Here is a 25,162-nt window from a genome sequence, read left to right as displayed (position 1 = left end):
GTGTAGCAGAGGGGCTGTTCAGAGGGAGCCCGGAGCCACTGCCCACTGGGGTTGTTGTTGGGTTGAGGAGGTGACCGTCCTGTCCGGGGATCACACACACACCGAACCCCCTCCTCCTTCTCCTCCTCCTCCGTTCGTTCGTTGAAACCAAACACATCTCGTTCTATCCTGCGGTAAAGATGGCGGCGTCTGAGGGGGCGCGCAGTGGCCGGAGAACGGCCAAACGATCCGGATTTCACTGACTCTCGGACGTCGGGTAACAGATCAGTGACCTTGCGGGCGTCGGTTGGAATAGAGTGGATCCGTTGACATAACGCCGGGGTTTTGGCTTTATTGTTTGCGGCGGCAGGGTGGGTGGGTTTCACTGATAATAACTGCTAACGCTAGCCGAGTGGCTAAGCTAGGCGAGCTAACGCAGGCTAGGCAGCTAGAGGAGGGGGGTTGAGGAGGAACGCTATTCGGAACAGGCCGCTCCAGTTGGGGGATGTGAGCCAACGGTGCCCTGCAGGGGGGGGTTTGGCTCGCGTTAAGTCCCGATCGTCGGTACCACAGACTGCGGGGATGGGACAGCAGGTAGGCCGTGTGGGCGAGGCGGGCACGGCGACCACCGGGCTGCAGCCGCCACAGCAGCCGCACCAAGTGAAGGGGAACCGGGGCAGCGGCGGCGGCGCCGGGAGGAGACCCCGAGAAAGCGGCGGCACCACCGGGACACCGCCGGGCAGGGCTGGGGCTGCGGCGGTGAACCTGCCCGACCCGGCGATCAACATATTCACCCAGCATTCAGGTAAGGCTATATGACACACTTTATAGAGGGCTGTTGTGTGGTGGGGATGAGAAGAAGGGGGTCGTTTTTTATTAGTGTGACTGATTTGTACGCGTTTCCGAGTGGAGTGACTGACTGTAGGACGCGTTAGCGGAAATGGCAATGCCAACCAACCTTGCCATCCATGCCTCATCCACTTGTCATCAACTTCAGTCAGTGCTGAGCCGTTTGCAAGTTGCAGACAAAATGCATTTGATCACCGTTATGATGACCAGTAACCGGAAGTCTCGCCCCAAAACACAGTCGCCCCCACGCCAGTGGTTGTTGTATTCTTGTATTCGTTTTACTGAGGTTAGGAATAGTTTTACTGAGGTTAAGGTTATGCATAGTTTTACTGAGGTTAAGGATGGGAATAAGTTTAGGGTTAGACATAGCTTTACTGAGGTAATGTTTAGGAATAAGGTAAGTTTTAGGCAGTGGTGTGTTCTACCGTGTTACCCCATATACATTGTGAAAAAATCGTAGCCAAGCGTATCCCTCAACCATTTCATCCATTGAAAACGCGCTAGCGTATCTTCATGATAATCATATCCCTGCGAAAAAAACTAGAACACACCACTGGTTTTAGGCATACCGGTAGTTTCATCTGAGGTTACGTTTACGAATACCTGGTGGCGACCGTTCCGACGTCGCTGGATTTGGCCCGGGGCGAGCGTGTTTGGGGGCGAGCGTTCTTGGATTCTCATGTTTACTGCCCTCAGGTTTAACTGTGTGTTCTTACATGTGAGTGTGTTTTATTCCATGTGATCTGATCATCCCACCCAGATACATAAACAGAGACTGTTTGAGGATATGTAGGAAGAAATAGTCATCTGAGGATTGCACAGCTGTATCCTGCCTAAGGGACATGCCTCTGGGTTAATGCATAGCTAGTTTAAGTTCACTTTTAAGGCCCCTCTTTGTGGTACTTTGCCTGGTAAACAATGATGTTGCCACTGGGGATTGAGTTGCAATTCCACTCCATTAACTCACTATAGCAGCTACAACAGGCTCGCATTACTACAACGAGTGGTTTTCACAGGCTCACTTACAGCCACCGCCTGATAATGTCCTAAATGACTGGTTCACTGCACCCTTTGATTCTATAGGGACCTTGTGATCTTTTCTATTGGTATGTGATTGCAACCGGCCAAGTTACAGGGAGTATTATTATTACCAATTTATAACCAACCACTCATGCTTAGCAACATCTTGTCAAGTCTAAACTGTTCACAACTGTCTCCTAGAGCAGATCTATAGTTCTGTGTTGTGGAATGAATCTGGGTTTACAGAAATATTCCGAGCACCAGGTTAGAGGTGCTCCCTCACCTAGTAGCACCGCATCTATCACTCACGCTCTTCAGTCTGAACCCTGGCTGCAGACGAATGGTCATCTCATCTGTGAACCGTGAAGAGTAGATGATAGATCTACATGGCATGCACAGAAGCATGGAGAAACAGCCCTAGCTTTAAATTCTTCACGCTCTGAATAGACTGACCCCTTCCTCCCAACTCTCTCTCTCTCGATCATCCCACTGCCCTGCGGCACAGTCACTCTCTAAGCCAACTCTGCAATCAGCACTGTCATGTGGATGACAGGATGTCAGTGTTCCTCCACTGGGTGACATGTCTGACTGTCACACATCCTCTGGGAAGACGTGTGTTACGCTTTCTCTCTGCGGGTTAATGATGGCCACTCTATGCCTTCAGTTTGTCTGTGTGACTGGCCGCATTGTTTTGGGCTGTTCCTGTCTTGTCTTTCTGTCCAACAGCACTGCACTAGTGGGTCCTCCTAGTTAGCTGCGTAGTTCAAATCTGCCTTGTTTCCTTCCAGTAGGTAGTAGGGAAATCCTACCGCACATTGAAGAGAACAAGGAGGACACGTGAAAGTTTACAGCAATCTAGAACTGAGTGCATTTGAAGCGCCTGACTGTCACATCCTCACAGCAAAGTTCCTCGCCTGTAAGCACGTACACAGGCAAGGGCTGCAAAACACAGCAGCACTTACTGTCTACACTTCACTTTTCTCTCTGCTGTCCAGGCAGGAGTGGCCCTTTTTTAGAGCAGCCTGGGTGCAGTCAATCAGTCAGTCAGTCAGTCAGTCAGTCATTCATTCAGTCAGTCAGTCACTCTGCAGAGAGACACTGCTACTTCTCAATGCACACAATAATGGGAACAATGACTCTTAAGTGAGGAAGCTTGAGACTGTGCACTCAGTCTACTGCTGTCCATTAAAGAACCCATTTTATAGGAGAATATTTATAGCAATAATGACACAGCATTTCATTGCAGTTTTAGGTTGGTAAAAGCTGATCAAGCAGGTCTTGAATGGTTCTTTTTATGAGTTCATTTTAATCATTTCAGCTGAATTGGGCACCGAGCTTTGGACTCGGCTCTTCATATAATTGGGTCTTTTCAGGATAAAGTTGTGATCCGGCTGATGGGATGATGTTGTCATTTGAACATTAAGGCGATTTATCTCCTTTTTTTTGCCAGGGGAAGGGTGATTACCTCTGTCTTTACCACAAACTGACACACATTTTTAATCTTCAGCCTAATACTTTATGTAGTATTTAGTAATGCACTACACCACTTCCTAGGTTTGCAAACCAGTGTAATGCAGAACTGAAGAATTCATTTCAGATAAGTGCCAGAGTGGGTAACTGGGTATTATTTGATTTCTTGTCACTAGTGTGCTTGTAACCAGTGAGTCATATAGGAAACAAAAGGCTATGTATCAACAGCAGGCCTACCCGCTGGCTTCATGGCCCCCTTAATCCCCCCCCCCCCCTCAGGTGTTGAGTGTCAGACCATAACCTCAAGGCAAGGTGAGTCAGCTGCCGCCTCTGCTCAAGCCACCCTGCTGTTTTGCTAGGATAGATGAGGTGTTGGCAGCCATCTCATGTGCTGATCCAACAAGGAAGACAGGCAGACACCTGGAAGAAGTATTGGTTGAAGTGCAGCAGTTGAAGCAGTGGCAGCAATTTATCGACAGGTCCTTCAGCCACGTCATGATTTCAGACCCCCCCCCTTTACCCCTGTCACTGCAGTTGGTTAATCTGATACAAACACTGCAGTGGGGGCAGACCTTCAACTGAACTTCAACTTGTGTGTGCATCTGCTGGAGAAAAGGCATTACCGTCATTTGAGCTTCTATTGTATGTTTAATGTTTATGCATAAATTATTATAGTTATATGTTATTATAGTAGTCGTTACTTTTTTGTAGGTAATTGGAGTTTCCTCATGATAATGACGGATAATGTCCATACTTGGAAAGCAGCATTAATCAGCCTTGTAAGAAGTTTAGTCAGAGATCAGCCTTGTAAGAAGTTTGACTCTCTGATTACTGTATTATTTAAGTGTGGTGACTTTACTTCAACAGTAGCCCCAATAAGGCTACTCTGGAGGTTCCTTTATACATATGATCATGCGGGTTTCTTGATGGTGCGATTTAGCCTATCTATACTCATAAGATCATAGACATTGGGATGGATGAGAGGATCATAGTTTTTGCTGCCAGCAGTGTACGTGTAAACGTGGAGCCCGCTGAAGCTCAGTAAAAGCTGTCCAGAGGAGATTGGAGATGATGCATTCAGGATCCAAGGGCTGCCTGTAAGCTGATTTGCATCAGGGGTGAAATGAGATTAGAGACAAATCCACTTTTCTATAGGCTATATGGTGCAAAAGCACCCACAACTAGGATAAGGCACGCAGCTGCACTTTCTTTGGGCAAATGGAGTTTCAGAAGCTGTGGCGGTCACGGATGAGACTTTAACAAGCTTAAGAAGTTGATATCCTAGCTTAATGAATATCATTATGGAAGTGGTTGGCCACTCCTAGTGACTGGAGGTTACCACTAGGAGGAGCCATGGACACACCTCCTCTTGGTGAAACTGTGGAAATTAATGGTAAACTGACAAGAAATCAATGGACATGGCATAGATTGTGATTCATAATTTCCCCCACTCCCTTTATATAAGCATAATGAGAGTATGAGGGCCACAAGTAATTCTGTCTGTGTAATGTGTGTATATGTATTAATCTGCTCGTCTGCCTCTGCTCTTGGCCTGCTTGTCACATGAACATAGTTAAACATGGTTTATGTCTGAAGATTTCATGTAGCTGTGTGTTCTCTGTATGTAATGGTTGCATGTTTAATAATTGATGTCTCTATGGCTTCAGTGTCAGCCAAGCCTCCACTACCACTGACTGCCAAACCTATTTAGCCCCCAGGAAAAATCCCTGCCATTAGCCTCATAACGGGCGCACTGACTGACTCTCACCTCCACTTTAGCCCTGAACATCATCTCATTCTGCATACCTATGCTTTGGATGCCTGCCATTGAACGCCAGATAAAGCCACAGATTGTTTAGAAAGAGATGTACCAAATGTCAGTCAAAAACCTACTCTGGACTGCAAAAAGCAGTTTCCCATTATTGCCACACACAGGAAACTGTTTATTCTATCTACCCGGTAAGCATAAATGAGGCTAAGATTTGCCTAGTGACAAAATTGTGTTATAGAGAAGTGAGAAAATGAATTACTGAAGGGTAGCTAAGGTTACAACCCTCTTAATAAGGCAGCCTTCTGGATAGTACACAACTATTTTCAATCTGAATTATGCCCTGGAGATTAAAATCTGACTTTTGACCACAACCCCCAGCTCCAACCCTAGCCTCAGCATATGCCACCAGTTCACCCTATTCAGCTCCCAAACCACAATCCTCTGTTCTCCTCCCCGAGCCCATGGCTCTCCACAGCTCATATCATTTAAGCCTGAGGATTAATCAGCACACAGAGGTAGTGAATGATTGGTATCCCATGCTGGCTGTGCAGATGGCGAAATCGTCCATGTCATGTCAGGCTGACCACTAAAGTTACTGTCTAGCCATTTGTTGCAGCAAACACAGTGCTTTCAATCCTGAGTCTTGTCAATAGAGAGATTATTTGTGATTTCTGTGTATGTACAGTAGGAGGTTTGCGCTGTGTTGATGCAGCAGTTGGAAAATTAGATTTGGGTGGGGTGGTGTGTGCCAAGCCTGTTTAGTGTGGATTTGTTTCAAGGACCAGTCCTCGTCTGCAACCATTATCACTGCTGCTTATCTGCTGGGTTGCAGGCTGGAGACTTGGCCCAAACATGCACCCACATAAACAGATAAGCAGCACTGAGAGAGAGAGACACCGAGATGCACACATACACCTACACACCACCCTTTCCCTTTTCTCTGTTCTCTCTCTCTTAATCACAAAAATCCTAGCGTCCCCATTCTCAACATAATAGGTGACCATTCTGCAAAAGTAAGATCTACAAGCTCACAACGCGTCACAGTGTGTTGTGAGCTCAGCTTACCGATCGCCTATTTTCGACAAAGAGATTTGGTGTAAAGGGGGAAAATGAGGGGACCAAGTATAGACAGACCCCTAGGGGACACTGGTCAACAAAGTTTAAGTGGTTATGGCCAAAGTAAACCTTTGTCGGCAAACCACAGCAAGGTCCATAGTGGCAAGCATTGGCAGTTATAAAAAAAATACCACTTCTCTGACAGAGCGCTCTCGCTGCGCCAGTGGGTCACCTCATTTGCACAACAACACCCGTATTTAGTTCTCAAGTGTGGAAAATGCTGCAAACCCCACTTCCTCTCTCCCTGCCCAACTGTATTGATTGGCTTGAAATTGACCGGCAACTTTGGGCATTAATATACCAAAAGATCTAGCCAACACTTATAAAGAAAATTATGACCCAATCACAAAAGAAATACAAAAGGATTTGGATAGATGGGTACCGCTGATTTTTGGTATGTACGACCGAATAGAGACCATAAAAATGAACATTTTGCCACGATTGCTATTCCTATTTCAATCACTACCTGTGGAAATTCCAAAGAAACAATTTGATAACTGGAATAGAATGATCTCCAGGTTCATTTGGAGAGGTCAGAAACCTAGAATACGTTTCAAAACTTTACAACTACCAAAAGATAAGGGAGGCATGTCTCTCCCTTGCCTGGAAGATTATTATAAAGCAGCACAATTAAGATACTTAGTTTGTTGGTGCAACAATGAATATGATGCTAAATGGAAGGACATAGAACTGGACCAACTGAATGTCCCTCTCCAGGCCATACTGGGTGATAAAACACTCATGAAGCAGCACATAAAAGAAATAAGCGACTGGACAAAGGTCCCCCTAAATATTTGGTTTAAAGAATGCAAAGACCAAAAAATAGAAAGAGAGGTACGTTTATTAAAATGGGTGGCATATGATAAAGACTTTCCACCAGCACAGCTGGACTCTAGATTTAAACGATGGAATCGGTACGGTATTACAACATACTGTCTGATTTCATCCAATACAGGCTTGGAGAGCTTCCAATACCTCATTGATAACCATAATCTAGAGAAACAGGATTTCTACAGGTACTTGCAGTTAAGGCATCATTTTGACAAAAACATAATGGTAGAGAAAAACGAAACAGACCTCATCAATATTTTCATTGATGCCTACAAAGGCAATATCACCAAAAAACTGGTATCGAGAATCTATTCAAGTCTACAGACCGCTAGGAACCACTCCACCCTCTATGTTAAACTTAAATGGGAAGAAGAAGCAGGCATAACCCTGACAGAGGACGAATGGCTGAATATATGTAATACAACAACCACTACCACTAGTTCTGGCCTTTGGAGAGAGTTCTCATGGAAGAACATGATTAGGTTCTTTATTACTCCAAGGAGAAAATACTTACAAAAAGGTACACCAGAGTCAGGGAACTGCTGGAGAGACTGCAATAAGACAATGGCTGACCACTTCCATATATTCTGGGACTGTCCAATAACCCAAAACTATTGGCTAGACATCGTATCAGATATCAACACGATAATGGGTTCTGAACTTGAATGTACTTTTACCAATATTTACCTGAGTAACATACCAACCAAATTTAGCACCGCAGATAAATACCTTCTTAAAATACTGCTGGTAGCCGGCAAAAAGGCTATAACCAGGAAATGGCTGGACAAAAATTCACCAACAAAGGGGGAGTGGATAGCCATTGTGCAGAACATATACGAAATGGAGAAACTAACATATTCTGTAAGACTCTGTATGGATAAATTTTGTAAATACTGGTTAAAATGGATATTACATATGAAAATGATTGTGTGAAAGACCATTGAAAATGTGGGGGTTTATATATCTGTATATACGTACAAGTACGTGAATCTGTGATATGTGTGGAGGTACACTGCTTGAATTATTACTATTACTTTATTTCTTTTGTTACATACTTTTTTTTTTTATGTACGTTCTACTTGTTTTTTTTATTTATTTTTCTTTTTTATACATGTATGCTTATATATTTTCTTTCCTACATAATTCCTTTCTGCAATACTTGGAAACCTGCTCCAAAACTCAGGATGTATCACTGGAATAGCGACTGACAAAAATTCATGGACTTTAACAACAAAGACAATCAGACTGAGACCTCTCAACAAGAGAACTGAAGTTACCTTAGCTTAGGTTTTCTCTCCTCTGGACTGAATAGCCCGCAACATATGAGTGTTAAAATATAACGAAAATGTACTCATCTAATGTAATGTGATGCCCAAAATGACCTACCTGTTCTAAAGAAGAAAAAAGAATAAAAACAAAGTTTTAAAAAAAAAAAGAAATTGACCGGCAACAGGCAACGATCAAGTGCTGATTACTTTTTCAAATTGGTTTCCCCATCTCTTTTGTGACTGTGAGGTCCAAATACAGCTGATAATGCACACGCACCGACCAGTCTATACCCCAGCACCCCAAAATTAATCATTTACCAAAATTCTAGAAACGCGTTTAAATTGCATTTAAGACTAATGGGCATATTTTATTACCAAACCCACCTTGCACGACATTGAAAAAGGAAATATACAAATTTGACATTCATCCTAAGTACACTAGACTTAATTGAATTGCATCCAGCCACCCACATGTTCTCTCTCATCACTGCATCCATAAACCTCCTGCTTTCCTCTTATCTTCCTCTAGCCTGGCAGCTCCATCTTCAGCATCATTTTCCCAATATAGCCCTCATCCCTCCTCCGCACATGTCCAGACCATCTCAACCTCGCCTCTCTTGCTTTATCCCCATCAAACCTTCTAACCTGGACTGACCCTCTCATTTCTGATCTTGTCCCTCTTTCTCAGTCATTCCTAATGAGTATCTTAAATTCTGCCACCTCCAGCTCCACCACCTGTCTTGTCGTTGCCAAGCCGTACACTATAGCTGGTCTCACACTACCATCTCACGCCTTCCCTCGCACTCTTGCTGGTACCCTTATGTCACGAATCATTCCTGAAACCTTCCTCCATCTATTCCACCCTGCTTGCACTCTCTGGTTGCACATGAGATGTGCTTTTATGTTGTCATTATGAGCGCAAAACACATTTTGGGTTCTGAAACTATGTCAGGACAAATTAAACTCCACAGTTAATTAAGGGGAAACACTGGGGTACAAGTGGCCACTGGTTGTCTGGCTCTGCATTTTTTGTGGCCAGGGTCGTCGGGGAAACAACCCTTGCTGTTTTTAGCCAACGCAACCACTCTCTGCTGCTCCCTCGGTTGCTCACCCTCCTTTCATAAAGTTCACATTGATATCAACTTTATTTGAAAGCTTTTCAATGAGAACACCTTCTGTGGTGGTAAGTGTTGGAAAGCGGCAGAAAATCTGCTGTTGAATGGGTGGTGGGTACACTGCTGCGTCGGAAGTTGTAGGGAGAGCCGAAAGCCGACTGAGCAAGCTTGGTCGTATACGGTCGGCTTTCGACCGTCGGGCTGGTGGAGAGGAGATCGAGTTCTCTGGTTGGCTGATATAGGGACCCTTTCTTAAAATGTGGTACATTTATTTGTCTGAATACAGCGCATATCCATTGTATATACTGTACATATTACTACAGCTCAAAATGCAGACACAAAGCGTAGGACTGCACGTGCGAGTGTGGCTTGTCTCATTCAAACACCAGCTGAAAATGATGATGATTTGATGAAAAGTTGGATTACTTCATGCAAGGCTTGTGTGGTGTGTAGCCTATCTTACAGTAGGCTACTTGAACAGAAATGACGTGGCTTCCTTTTTTTCCCTCCTAATTATTCTAGCTACTTATTATATTACTAGGCCTATTGATCACTAGTTGAAGCAAAATGATATGACCGTGTGCGCATTGCACTGCCGCTTGCAGGCACGCAGTGTTTGTTATAATTAACATTAAATATGAAAGATAAAGATATACACCAAAATAGCTTAAATACAAATAACCTTGTGCCCATGCCCTAAGCACCCTGCAGTGCAGTAGTTATCTTTATCATTTCTCAAATGATTTAAGCATGTACATGTTTTTGAAAAAAAGACATCAAGCCATTGGCTATTTTTAGCACCATAGTAGCCGTCTGTTGCTGTCGGCTCTCAGGTGCATTTAGCAACTTTTTTTCACCGACTTTATTCGACTGCCAGTCTGTAGTAATCTGTAGTAGTCTGTTCTGTTTGGTGGAGAGCTACCTTTTGTGTAGATTAGGGTTTAAGATTTTCTGGGAATTCTCATTCTCATTTTAAATCCCGGGAATTTGCAGACCTTTTCCCGGGCTTCCCAGGAATTCCTGTTACAGGGTAAAAAAAAAAGTGCCCACTAAAATGCATTTATATGTAGATAGATACTTAAATAGCCAATTTTACATTGAGGTGCCCAGATGTCCCTATATTGTGCCCACCTATCCTGTATTCCTAGTAAGCATTGACACCTATCTATTTGCTATTAAATATGCAAGAAAATTATCAGATTGATCAGATTTAGAACAATATTTTCCATACCATATATATCGGGAGATAATTGGGGTAGACACCTGTGACACTGGCACTGCTGCTGGGGTGTTCTGTGTTTCTGACGTGATGTTATGTTACGGGACTGTTTGCTCTTGTTTTGGGCATTCTGTTTGATCAGACAGACCACCATGTGTTGTGCCGTTAACGCATTAACTTTAGCGTGCGTTTTCTCTTCAGTTCTGGAGATGTGGGTGGAGTCAGTAGGCTTACTAAGCTATCATCGGTCTAAATACCCAGGCGCTGTGCTGGTATTCGTGGCAAAACGCTCGCCCCAAAACACAGTCGCCCCGGGGCAAATCCGGCGGTATTCACCTGGTATTCCTAAACATAACCTCAGTAAACTATGCCTAAACTAAACCTAACCTTATTCCTAAACGTTACCCCAGTAAAACGGTGCCAACACCTAACTTTATTCCTAAACTTAACCTCAGTAAAACTATATTCCTAACCTTATCCTCAGTAAAACAAATACAAGAACCGCTTGTCTGCGAAAGAAATGGGGGGTGACGTGTTTTGGGGCAAGTCTTCCGTTTACCGTTTCTACCCGACAGTGCGCAGCAGCACAGAGCGGCGCAGACTGAACATATTCCACAGGAGGTCCAACCTGGGTCCTACGACTCCTACGACAAACTTACTGGCCTTCTCCTTGTGTTTTATTTTGTTCATTACTGTTACATTCAGTGCGTCCCATATTAGTTCAAAACGGGACGATGGGACCCTGGTCGGCAACGCGGCAAGTAACTTGGCTAAATATAATAGTAATAATTCCTCCGCTCTGTAGATAGGCCTTTCTACTAATTAGAAGTAATTTCTAACAAGAAAAAAACAACCTTCGGGATCCCAGGAACTGAAGTCAATTCCCGGGACGGTAAATACCTCCGGGATTCCCGAATCCCGGGAATCCCGGGATTAAACCCAAGTGTAGATGTAGCTTAAGTGCTGCTATTCCTGGGGAAATCTGTCCTCTCCCCTCTAGTCTCCTACATTGTAATCACCCTCCAGTTGACCAGTGGGTCAGAGGTCCTTAATCTGCAATCCAGTGGCACTGGGCTGGGGACAGTAGTAGCATTTCGAGTTGATGATGGATAGCGGTCGGCTTCCTGCGAGCTATTGCTGATTTGTAGATTGATTTGTTTGATGATTGCTCGACCGTGATTTCCTATTGGTGAGTCATCTCCTTGTTACTACAAAGCTGTTGCTGAGATTGCAAATAAAGCCAATTTGAGTCTGAGTGAGAGATGAAGAGGAAAACATACTACAATTAATGTAAACGGAGAACCTTAATGTTCAGTTTACAGGTGACGTTGGGTGCCATGGTCTCCTGCGGTGCATTTGGCAACCAGAGGGATTTTAGCTATCTTAATGCTATAACTGTGTGGAAGTGAAGTAATCAGGGCTTCATCCTGTCTTTTATACTGTGCGTGACTCTTAAAGCAGATTAAACCTACCTACACCACATCTTAACCACACACGGATTAGCTAGTCAGACATTCAGCTTAGTCTGGGATACATGTTGTCTTACGCAATCACCACAAAGACACAGAGAGGGAATAGCCTCTTCGTTGTGAATAATAACACACCTCTTACCTGTGGCATTTGGGGAGTTATTATAGATAGATGGATAGATACTTTTTTTTTAATAGATCCCCTGGGGGATTTTCAGTCGCCCAGAGGCAGCACAGCAGTTAAAAGTTGCAGAGTTACAGGTACAGAGTAAGGAAAGTACTGTCGTATAGTGCGATACAAAGGCAAGAAAAACAATAAGAACAATTATCTAACATGTGTGCATGCGTACAGACACACACAACCAACCTATAGCCATCCTTTTTTTTTACATCATCCTGGTTGTTTGCAGTCTTGTAGTTTTATGAATGATTTGTGGGGCAGATCAGCAGTGAAAACAAGACAACGCTGACAGTGAACATAGTCATGTCGGCATCACCTTTCCACACTTTGTAGTGCTCTACTATTTCACATCTGTCTGCTGTACAGGAACAATAGTCCTTCATTATTTTTGGAGATTGAGCGGAAATACCTGTCAGCTGCTGAGAGCCACAGTCTTACTAAATTTTCCACATCAGGGTGACTGACAATAATGAGTATTTATTGAGTCTTCAAAACGACAGCTGTGAGAAAGAGCGGAATCAAGCCTCTCTGAGACGTATCTAAGCTCTGCATTGAGTGTACGTTAAGAGGCTATGCGTTAGGCTTTAGCTTGACAGGCCATATCGCAGGCTGGCCCTGAGGTGTGATGCAAACCACAGCGGAAGAAAAGGAAGTTCCTCCAAGCCATCACAGGCCACTCTGCATCCTCTCCACTGTCACATAAAGCAGCACTTAGCCATGCTGCCTGGAGGGAGGGCACTTATATCCCATTATTAACCCATAACAGGCCCTAAGAGGGCTGGGCAGCGCTGGGCTGGCCGGGCTGTGGGTTAGGCCTCCATTCATCTCCATTCTCCTTGATGATCCATTGGCCCTCAGGCCCAGCCTGGCCATTGTCCACTCCCTAATTGGTGAACATCGACTCCAGCAACAGACAGACTGGCTATATTGTATAGACAAGAAATGACTAGACAGCATTCCCAGCAAGTAATCAAGCATGCGTGTGTGTGTGTGTGTGTGTGTGTGTGTGTGCGCGTGCGTGCGTGTGTAATTACTCATGGAAATGTATGTTACGTGGATGTGTTTCAGGCGGGGCCAGGGTGTGTGATTGAGGATAGACTGAGGTTCTGGACATGAGGGGGAGGAAGTAGCAAGTGTGTACATGTACCTACAGGGGCGTAGTCGTAAGGTTACAGTAGTTAGGGGGTGGGCAACCTTTTCGGGCACGTGATCACTCCATTGTTGTTTAAGGCTGGCGTGATCACCCAGGGCCTGACAGTGAAAATCTTATATATAATATAATTTGAATAAAACAAGCATAGAATAAGTAAATAATTTAATAAAACCTAACAAAGAATGAGTTAATCATTTAATATAAACATTAAACAATACATGTAAGATACATTCTGACTATCTGGGGAAACTAATGTTGTTGTTTTGTTTGTTTGTTTTTTAATCAACTCAATTGATCACCTCAATAGCCCAATCTGATTACCTGGTGGTAATACATTAAAAAATATATACAGTATGTGTCTATCCCTCTGCAATGGGCTGAACTAAATGGTGTTTTAATGGACAGTCCGTTTATCAGTGAGCAGACAGGCTACATTGTAATAGTATTGACTTGATGGTGAAAACAAGGCCCTAAAGAACAAGAGAAGGCCTTCCTCATCCAATCTACACACTTGATGTGGCATCAATGAGGCTATTGTCCTGTGTCCTGTTTTCATCAACAGCTGGCTCCTCTCCTTCCGTCCCTCAGTCTCTCTCCACTCCTGCCATGGCAAGTTTATAGACTGCTCCTCGTGGGGCCGAAGCACAGTAGAGTGCTAGCTACTGGGTGTTCTGTTGTTATGCCGTGGTCAAAAGCCATCCTGACCTGTGTAGAACAGGGTTTGTCTGCATGCATGTACAGTATGTATGTATGTCTGTTTGTCTGTCTGTCTGAAAAGAATGCCAGTCACTGCATGATGATATGAAACAGAACCACCTCTGGCCATAAGTGAAAGCAGTATGAACAGTCGGCACAACTAGGACATACCTGGTTAAGTCAAAGTGAAACTGATATAGTGTGAAAGTTGGATCATAATTGAGGGATGGGCATTTTCTTATTTTCAGTAGACTAATGCCAGCCAATTTTCAACTTGAGTAGACCAGTCACATCAAGTTATCATACCCATATATGTTTTAGGACATCTGACTAAATGTGTCCCAACAAGAGCCATATGATGGCAACAGCCTATATTTGTGAGGTGATTTCCACAGCGAAAGTTAAAAACTAGAAGAAAGAGGACTGCGCCACACACTCACTATGAGTACCCAATGTAAACAGAAACATATAGGCTAATTGTTTAATGAGCCAACGTTTCAACCAGGAGGACTTTAACACAACATGAACATGCTACAGATGTCTACATTGTAGAATCTACATTGTAGAGGCATGTGTAGTTTGTTCAGAGATTTCGACCAATTGATAAGTCTGGTGACGTTCTAATTCTGTGTGGGCTAGAGGTGGGTGGTAAAAATTGCACAACCAATGCGAAGGACAGAAGGCATTCCTTCCTAATGTGGGTGGAGGCATTCAGTCAGTCGGTTTGGTAAAGGTGTGTCCAAATGTATCCAGGTGATTGGTAGATGGAGATAGACGGAGATATTTGATTGTCTGGCTATGCGAGATTAGTAGTGTGTAAATGAATAAATGGCTCTAAAACTACAGCAGTTTAACGTTCGTTTGCCCATAGTTTGACTGCCCTTAGCTTAAACACTGACCAAACTGTTTATTAATAGCGAAATTGGTGATCAAATGAAAGCGATTTAGATTGCTACAGAAATAAATGACCAGGCCAACGATAACCAAATAGTACCATTAACATAAGGCAGCACACAATAAAACATTATTTTCAGTGAATCTCTCTACTTCGTGACGCACTTCTGTACTTATAAATGAAGTATGTTATCTAAAGATTGCTATCTCCATTTGTCCAAAGAACCAAGCTAGTCATTGTGTGGACAATGCCATGCAGATTCACCACTGAACACTGCATTGTTATTTGTGCAGCTTATTCTTAAATCTGGAATCAGTGGAAAGTGTCGGTGTGGCATATGGATCAGGGGATAACGCTGAGTGGAAAGCAGCAGCTGCATTGTAGGTGAGAACTGGCCTTAGATAACCTGTGCACCCCACAGTCAGGACTAGTAAACCAGTGCTTTACCATGAGGCAAAGGTATGTCATTTAGTTTGTTTTATTACTACTTTCATACATGTAGAGCAGGGTTATTATAGTTAACTAAAACTAAAAGGGAAAGAAATATTTTGTTGAAACTGAAATGAAAATAGATGAGACTAAATGAATAAAAAAAATCAATTCAATAAAAATAAACAAACTAAAATGAGCAATGCAAAACAAACTAAAACTGAAACCAACTTAAACTAAGTAAAATCATCTTGGTTTTAGTTATTCCACCATCATATCTGATGTCATGCATTCTTTCATCCTACCCTTTTCAGCTTCTATAATGAGGCTTTTCCTCAGCTGAAAAACGTAAAACTATAACTAAATAAAAACAAAATTCCTAAAAAATATAAGTAATTATATAAGTAAAACTAAAACTAAACTGAAATCAAACGCCAGACTGAAAAAACGAAATCAAAACTAAAGCTAATGAACATTTCAAAACTATAACAACTCTGATGTAGAGGACCGCCAGTCCATCTGGTCTCCATGCCTGCTGTCAGCTATCTTCCTTCTGCCTTCCACTGTCCCCTGGCCTCCACAGGAACGGCTCCGTCCTATAGGGTTGTGTAATGCCTTGTTGTGGATGTGGGTCTCATCCGTGACATTGTCTCAGCTCATTGTTAGGGGCTTCCTAAGGGCGGACAGCCGCCTATCTCCGCACACACACCATCAGCTCTCCACTGTTTTCTCCTGCTGGGTTATTTCTGGATGTTCACGCTGCTTTGTTTTGTTCACCCAGCAGCTAAAAATAATTCCCCCTGTCCAGGGGCTTCAGATATGGTCTGTATTGTTTCTGATTAGGGCGTGTAAGTGATGTTGTTGTTAATATTCTGGTAGAAGTGGGCATGTGTAGGGAAGGCCATATACACAGACACGGGCATGAGTGTACACACACACACGCGTGTGCACTGCACACACAAACAGCTGCAAGAAGAAGCAGGGGTCCCCTATTGAAGCCAAGGAGATTCAGTATCACTATGGAGATATGTGTACAGCATGCATGCATGCGCGTATACGTGTGTGTCCCATCTTTCAGGACCAGGGTCACCTCTGTCCCAGCTGTCTTGGGGGCTGTAGTGGGGGAGGGGTCCGGGGGGGGGGGGCACTCAGATTCACAAACGCCATCAGCTCTCCACTCCTACACAAAGGCAACAGTCTCCTCAGAACGCACATGTGCTGCGCTTCACAGCAGACTGACAGACACACACACACACACGCACACACACACGCACACACGCAGGGACACAGGCAGACACACGCCTTGCACCACGCACACCAACTGCTGCCTCAGTCAGCTCTCAGCGCTTGAAGCATTGATCTTTGCCAAGCAATCGGAACAGCATTTATTGATTTATTTATCCATGTATTTTTAGCAGTCGGAATTAATTCCATTTAGGATTTATACGTGATTTTATTTATACAGGGAAATGTTATTTTCAGTATTCATGTTTCACTGGAATCGAGACTTGAGAGTAAATATGGGATACATGGAAATGAAAGATGGCAGCACTCACAGAGATGTCTTTACGGTACTTTTTTGTATTTACATAGGCAGTAGGCACGGGATTGATGGGAAGCATGCAGCTGTGTTTTGGCAGAGCCTTCAATACTCGAGCGTAATAACGAAATGAAAACTAGATGCGATATATTCCGGTGTGATTACACATTCCAGGGAACACGGCTATTTTGATAAAGCCTGCATAGAAAACAAACCATTCATACACACACACACACCCCCACACACATAGGTTACATTCATTAGAATGACGTATCATGAAACATACCAGGGGAAGACTGGTATAGGATATCGGGAAACATTGTCCAAGAACAGTTGCAGACACACGCACACGCACGCACGCACGCACGCACACACACACACACACACACACACACACTCCTCCAAGCTAAGCATGGGTCAATAGGATCTCTCCCCCTGAGGAGAGGGACGTGCCATCTGCTGCAGACCACAGGACTGGACTACGCCTCACACACTCCTGGAGACCCACACAGCAGATTCATCTCATCTTTCCATACCATACACGCAGCCCTGCCCCCAAACTCCAGTATTCCCCCCCCATCCCTTTGCAAGCCGTCCTTTCTCCCACTGGCCTCTCTACCACCACGTTTTTTTGGGATATGCCTCACAGTGCGTCCAACCACAGAGAGCAGCGGTCATGGCTCTATGTTCTCCCCAGATGAACCTTGGAAATCCTCACTCCTCCAGGCCACATCAAAGGCAGTAGTGAGCGCCGGTAGACCAGACCTCAGGGGCCCCCGACAGACTCCTACTGAGCCGAGGTGTAGACGCTCTAATTCAGGGCCCGTGTGGGCAGAGTACTTCGTCTGGGGGGTCTGGGTTTCTTTCTGACTCCCTCGCGTCTCTGACCATACTGGTATTCATCCTGTAGATTCCTGTTGGATAGTTTAGAATACCAGTCAGGGTTTGGGTTTTTTTGGTAGGGGGGTGGGGGCTTATTCTGACAGAAAATGTAAGCTCATGGTCATAGTTTTTAGCATTGGAGGTTGGTCAGTCGCTGCGTAGTGACAGGGCGTTCTAAAGGGACTGAGACTCTGTGGTCCAGACGGGCCAAGTGGATTTACTGTGACGGTACCGGACCACACACCAGAGCAGAAGATGTACTGGGAGCTGTGGTTGAGTCAGGTCACGGCCACGGCCGCGCTGCAATGCAAGTTGGTCCAGAACAAAGGTAAGAGAGAACCAAAATCAGATCTATAGGTGTGTAGTTGAACTTGCATCACTCATGGCTGTAGCCTTACTGTTGCACACATTATGACAAAAGTCTTGCTCAATTGCCCCTTGAGGATAGTGTTGCATTTCATCACTGTCGGGCAGAAGCCTTGTCTCCATATTTCAACTTTTTATCACTTTTTCGTATGACAGTATTGTGCAAAAGTAGCAAAAATGGCTCAGCTCACAATGTGTCGCATCGCGACTTGTGGGATTATAGATCTGCTATTTTATGTATATTTGAGAAATTTGAAAATCTTTGAAATTTTATGCCTTTGACATGGCCAAAATAGGGACACCATGTTGATTTAAGTCAGTCGATTTTATAAATACTTCTAAGCAATGAAAATAGTTAACGAGCTTGTGACTAAACAATAACTACTACAATGGATCCACTGGAACACAGGTTCTTTTTTCCATTCCCTGAAAAGTAACTCTTTTGGACATAGGTTTCCACCAAGCAGCGACAATATTCTGCAATATTCTGCATGATGGTGTATATAAGTCTGTATGTTGTAGTGTCAGGGGTAAGTTAACACACTATAATCCAGAAGAGCTCAGATGGTGGTTGCTGGTTGGGCAGCTGTGTTGGCCCTGGCATATTGCTGCCACGTGGTGTAGGCTTAACAGTGGACAGTGGCACAAAAGTTAAGTTCATCTAAAGTTAAAATCCCTCCCTTTTAACGTTTTCCACAGGTATTTACTTACTGATGTTGAGAAGGTAGGAGGGGTGGCAGTTTTGTGCCTTGTAGTGGTCTTAAAAAAAACAACAACTAAGCCCTCACCTTTGAAAAGCTTGGTCACTTTTTGAGCAAATCAGTTGGACTATAGCAAACCAGCCAACTTACTTTTCATAATTATGTGTTTATCCCAGAAGCTTTTCTTATTTTCTGTAGTTTTGTGAGCACAGGCAGCACTTCTTTTTGTCCTCCTTAATGTATAGTTGTAATAATATTAGTAGTAATTGCATATTTCTCAGGAAAGTGAATAATTATTGGTTTAAAAACTATTGTACTGCACACTATACTGTGTTATCCTTGTATTTCAACTGCCCTCTGTCTCACTCACTCAGCAGCTGTCGAGGCATGCGGTGGAGTTTACTAGCAGCTGTTGTGTATTTTGTGTGTGTGCGCGCGCGCGTACGCACGCTTGTCTGTATGCGTGCGTGTTCACGTATGTGCGGTATACTGTATGTGTGTGAATTTCCATGGAAATTGAGGCATTCTGTGAGAAAGAGTATCTTTGGTATCACATGTCATTGGCTCCTCCTCAGTCCTGCTCTCCTTATATTTAAGTACTACAGATCAACCCTTCCAGATCAGTTTTTACCTGTTCAGGCTAGACACCGGGCCGCGCTCTTAGAACAGTTCCAAGGAATGCGTTTGAAGTGCCTGCGGGCAAACAGCAGCTATGAGGAGGAATGGGCGACCCTGACCAGCCAGCCTAGCACTGAGTCCACACTGACAGGTAGACAGACACGCAGCGCAGACCACAGGATGCTCCACGGGTTCGGACATTTACAGCATCTGCTATCTGATTCTGCTGCTTTTTGATTACAATGACTTTCTCTTTCTTTCTTTGGTTACATGACTTTCTCTTTCCTTCTTAACCCATTCAATCCGGGAACGCATACTGTGTCATTTTCGATTTTTTTGTTTGTTGCTATAACCATTATTTTATACTTTGGGCTATTCAAAAATAGCAGATATACAACTTCATCTACAAGCTCATAGCAAGCTCTACAAGCTCATAGCAGATATACAAGCTCATAGCACGGCACTCGGTGCCGTGCTATGAGCTTGTAGATCTGCTATTTTTGAAAGGTTTTTAAAATATATTTTTAAAGGGAAAATTTTTGACTAAAATCTTTGCTTCTGGGGGGGCCCTAGAACGAAATATTTTCAGATGGGGGTCCACGGCCAAATACATAATTTTGGGGGGTCCTTGACATGAAAAAGTTTGAGAACCACTGATGTAGCAACATAAGTTTTTTCAGAAAACTTAGGTATTAGAAGACATTTGTAGATGCGTTCTGGGATTGAATGGGTTAACTGTCTTTCATTACTCTGCCACCCTGCTGCCTGGAACACAGCTGGTTTTTCATTCTTTAGACTTATCAGGAACTGACAGTGATCTGGCCAGCTTGTGTATAATCAGCACTGGCAGCTCTATTTTGCGCAGAGAAATTCTGTATTTAAGTTGAGAACCGGGACTGCACAAATCTGCATTAAAGCGGTCCTATTTTTTGCTCCCAGTATTAGTGTGTTTCACTGTACGTTGGCTGTTTTTATGCATGTACATCTGCAAGTGTGCTCCTAGCACACCTTTTATGTTCACCGTCTTCAAGGTTAGATTTGTTCGCAGTGTGAATATACATAATCATCTATTTCACAGTGTTTTTCCTCTCGTCTCTCCCGCACTCTCTATCTCTCTGTCACTCTCTCTCCATCCTCCTCCCCCGTCTCTCCAGAAGCTCTCCACCGGCCGTTTGGCCTGGACTCTGCGGCACTAACGGAGGCGGTGCGCTGGAGCTCCAAGGAGAACCTGCTGGGGGCTGCCGAGAGCGACCCCAACCTCTTTGTTGCACTTTATGACTTCGTGGCCAGCGGAGACAACACGCTCAGCATCACCAAAGGTATGGGCTAAATAATGAATGAGTAAAGGGAACTCTTGAACCTTTTCCTGACATCTCAAAGATGAAAAGGAAAGAGAAACGATAGATTCTGAGCATTGACTTCAAATCTGCAAGAGGCTTCTAGCAGCATGTCAGTACTTGCAGTGAGCTAGCTACCAAATGACACAGTATGAATGCATAATTGTGATGAAACTAGGCCTGAAAGACACACGTAAGGAGATTGTGTGCTGGTTTCACTGAGAGATGATACTCTATTGATGATCTCATTGATTAATTTATTCCTGTAGAAATCTCACCTGGATGAGCAATGTCACTGGCATTTACAGCTACAACAACAAAGGGAGGGGTCCTTTAACATAGCAACACTGAAACACCAGAGTCATCAGCAAGGATTTCCATGCCCGGCAAATGATTGGCATGCCATTCACTCCTAGAGAATTCATATGACGGAATGAGTAGAAGCTGAGGTATGCCAGAGGAATGCTGGGTATCAGTAGAGGTTGCCCATGCGTGGTAATTTCACCCTCTGACAACAGCAGCATTAGCTTTCACTCCTCCAGGGTCTCTCTCTCACTCACTCACTCACTCACTCACTCACTCACACACTCACACACAATCTCATACTCTCACACTCACACAGGGCTGGGCAATATATCAATAGATTGTGATATGAGACTAGATATATCATCTGGGATATTGTGATATGGCATACGCATCATCTTTTCCTGGTTTTAATCACTTGAGGATCACTTAAGCCCTATCTTATACTTTTTTGGTTATAGATTGGCAATTTTGAAACAAGCTGCCTTTTTAACAGCCATGAAGGCAGTGCTACAAGTCAAGATGAGGTTTCCAAACCATCATGATGAAAAAGTTAAAACAGTTTGGAACATTTGAAATAGACTTTTGAATTGCAACCCCTCGGTCTGCACTGGGGGAAGGGAGGTTATCACAACCCTTAAGGTCTTTACACACCATGATGAATAAACAATTTGAAAAGGTATCGCAAATATTTTGCATTAAACTATTCATATAGTTGATTTCTCATTCATGCATGTTGATGCTTTTATTTGTGGTGAAAAATTACCTCGTTTCGGGAAACAAATTACGTCGTTTTATCACCGCGTAATATTTGCATTCTGTTTGGATATACTCATGACTCAAACAGCGTATTGAATTAATGCTAATTGATCTCACGATATAAACACTCCCAGGACCTTTAGGAAGATAACCATCAGTTTACCATATCTCCTAGTTAATTTATCTGTTAATCCCCTCCATGTGTCTCTCTCTCCCCAGTCTAAGCCTCTGCTGTCTCTCTTGCCCCGGCAGCAGTTAGCCCGTCAACCAAGCCGACCCCTGAGTAATGAGCTTAAAATATCTTAATAATAGTATCCACAGACAGCCGGGCTGGTCTCCATAGCCAATATGTTGTTGGACATAGCAGAGTGTGTTAATTGTCCGTCATTTTAATACTTAACACAACAGCTGCCTGGGATGGAAGTGATGTTTAGACCCTGACTCATAACATGAATTTGAGATTTTGGCCTGTATGCATTCATGTGGGCTTGTATGTCTCTCTCACACACACCCGCATACATCCCTTATGTATGTATGTACTGTATGTATGTCCCCCAAATGTATCTGTGTCTGTCGCAACCCACATAAGAATATTTTTCACATTTAGTACATTTCTAACCTGAGATTCACCAAATCACCGATCAGTCTTGAACAAATATGGAACCGTGTGGAAGTCCATATTTGGACATCGTCAATCTGACATCATATTGTTGACACAAGATTCTCTGGCAGAGATATGCGCTCCACTGAGCTGCACACCTTGTAACTTTCTTTATCCATCTACAGCTACAGATTGCAAAGGGAAGCCATGCCATTATTAGATTGTTCTCTCTTTTCTCACTCTCTCTCTTTCCATCTTTCCCATGGCATGCCTCGTCTTAACGGCTGTGTTAATATGTAATCGACTGGAATAATAACAGGTGGATGAAGGCAGCCGGCCTGAGGGTCGATCACACAGAAGGGACTTAGCAGGCTTGTGTCTGGGGCTAATCACTGTCTCCTCTCCACGCCCAGTCCAACCAGACCGGAGTCAGGCCAGGCTAGAACCCTGGGTTAACTGCACACATGGCTCCCACTGTGAGGCTGTGCGGGCACTCAGTCACTGTTTCCACTTCCACAGACATTGCAGACAGACACAGAGGAGACTAGTGGGTAGGAGGGCTGGTCTCTGCTTCATCCTCTGTCTAATGTAGGATTAGGCTATGACTGTATCTTGAACTAGTGGTGCAACATTAAATTGAACTAATCGATTTAATTGGGAAAAAACTGAAACAATTAATTTAAAGTTATTATCGAAAGTTCCAAGCATTTCCAAAAAAGCATTGCAGACCTACAAGCTCTTAACGCAATGTAAGGAATTATGAGCTTGTAGATGTAGACTGGCTATTTCCCCATTTCCGTGTGGCACTGTTGTGCTAAAAAGTATAAAAACTACTACAACTAATAGTTTATTTTAAAAAATCAATTAGAGGTTATTTTACATCAAGTTGTTTTAAAAGAAAGAAATCCCCCAAAAACATGCTTGTGAATTATTTAATGAATGGAAAAAGAAAATAATTGATAGTTGCGGTCATAACAGGAACTGGCATCACTGGTTAACTGGTCAGTTATGTCCTCTGGGAAGGTGGTGGTTCTGTCACTAAGCAGAGCAGATCTCTGCTAGTGAAATGAGTACTGCACTGTTTGCTCTCTCACATTCCTTAACACTTAATGGTGCATTACGCAACCCATATAGGTATTCCTCTTCACATGCCTGGCGGGCATATCTTAACGGGGATTATGATGATGTTGCTTGGTGATGGCCTCACGAAGAAAAAAAAACACGGCTCTCATTTGGGCCTCCGGAAGTAGAATAGAAGCTGTGTTTTAATATGTTAATTAGTCTTTGCAGGGGTGGGGGCCAGATTTAAAGAAGAAATGCTTCTGAGATTTGAGTCTGAGAGGAGGCGAGTGGAGGAGATGAAAGCAGACGGGAAGAAAAGAAAAGGCAGAGCTGAGGAGGAGTGTGATCGTATGACTTGTTAGACTGGGGGCTTCCTGTGCCCATCCCTGGGCGACCCTGTCCATCTGCTGTCTGCCAGCTCAACTTGCTGTCACTGCTGCCTGCCAGTGCCCTCCATCCTTCCCTTTCTATCTCTCCATCCCATACAGTATCTCATTCCTCCCATCCTATGGCAGGATGTGGACTAGTAAAGTGATGATGGTGATAATAATTGATAAAAAATCATGACAATAATGATAATAGCAAATAGAATTTCTATTGAAAGCAATTAAAACTAATAGTAATACATTTTTTAAAAAATAGATTAAAGGGTACAGCAGTGCTTAAATATTTAGCAATTGCAGCTGTCATTTATAGAGACTTTAAAGTCATATTTATCTCCCCTTCAGCACGTTGCCACACCGTCCTTCCAGCCTGCCGCTCCCTCTTGCCTCTCCAACACTTGACGTCAACATGCAACCAAACAGACCGAGTCCCTACATGCCTAGTTGGCCAAGCCCTCTATGACGGAGAGATATGCTGCATGCCCTGCCCTGTCATTGTTCCACTGCTTTTGATGGAGTTTCAGTGGGAGGCACATTTATGTCTCTCTTGTCCTCTTGTGGATCTGATGTGTTATCTGTTTATGGATGTGTTGTAACCATGGCTATACGCTGACGATGCTATCATCTACACCTGGATTGATTTGTATCTGTGTTTTTGGACAACCCAGTTGAAAGGAGATATAAGATGGCATCTGTTGCTGGATGAAAGTTTTTGTTTTGTGTTACTTACAAATATCCCTGATTCCCTGCGACATAGTAGCTTCATGTCCAGGGGGTGTACTACATCATGGCTGGGGGGATCTGTACTTGTACATCAAGCCACCTCACGCTACAGACACAGGAAATAGGCTCCTGCCCTATGGGCCACATGGCTCAGGGAACCATAGGTTCCCAAGACTACTTACTACAGTACTTGAATTATACTTATACTTGAAATAATTCCCTTAACCCATTAACTGCCAGAGGTATTTTCATATTTTTTTAGCCAGTGCCAGAGTTTTTCATTGGAAAAAAAAAAGTACTCAGGAGCCGAGATACAGATTTTTTAAGTTTTAAGTTAACAAGGAAGTGGATAGGAGTCTAGATCTTCGAAAAATCATATCTCCTTGGTCTTTGGGTCAAAAAAAAAGAAAAAAATCTTTTTTTAGT

At 43.6% G+C, this 25,162-nt stretch overlaps 1 protein-coding gene across 4 annotated transcripts in view; it reads left to right on the top strand.

Annotated features, from left to right (window-relative positions):
- Positions 1 to 25,162, top strand: part of abl2 (c-abl oncogene 2, non-receptor tyrosine kinase) — a 37,654-nt gene continuing 12,492 nt past the window's right edge. Inside the window, exons 1-2 of one of the 4 annotated variants that reach the window (XM_080431879.1) lie at positions 1 to 784; positions 20,726 to 20,887. In XM_080431879.1, coding sequence (XP_080288005.1) covers positions 562 to 784; positions 20,726 to 20,887 — 385 coding nt within the window. In that variant the 5' untranslated portion in view covers positions 1 to 561. Of the gene's footprint in view, positions 785 to 19,561; positions 19,720 to 20,722; positions 20,888 to 25,162 lie in introns of those variants that run through there. The other 3 variants (XM_080431878.1, XM_080431880.1, XM_080431881.1) reach the window with 3 other exon arrangements.

Source organism: Gymnoscopelus braueri (assembly GCF_963280865.1).
Source record: "Gymnoscopelus braueri genome assembly, chromosome: 6".
Lineage (NCBI taxonomy): Eukaryota > Metazoa > Chordata > Actinopteri > Myctophiformes > Myctophidae > Gymnoscopelus > Gymnoscopelus braueri.
This window is presented reverse-complemented; position numbering and strand designations above follow the sequence as displayed.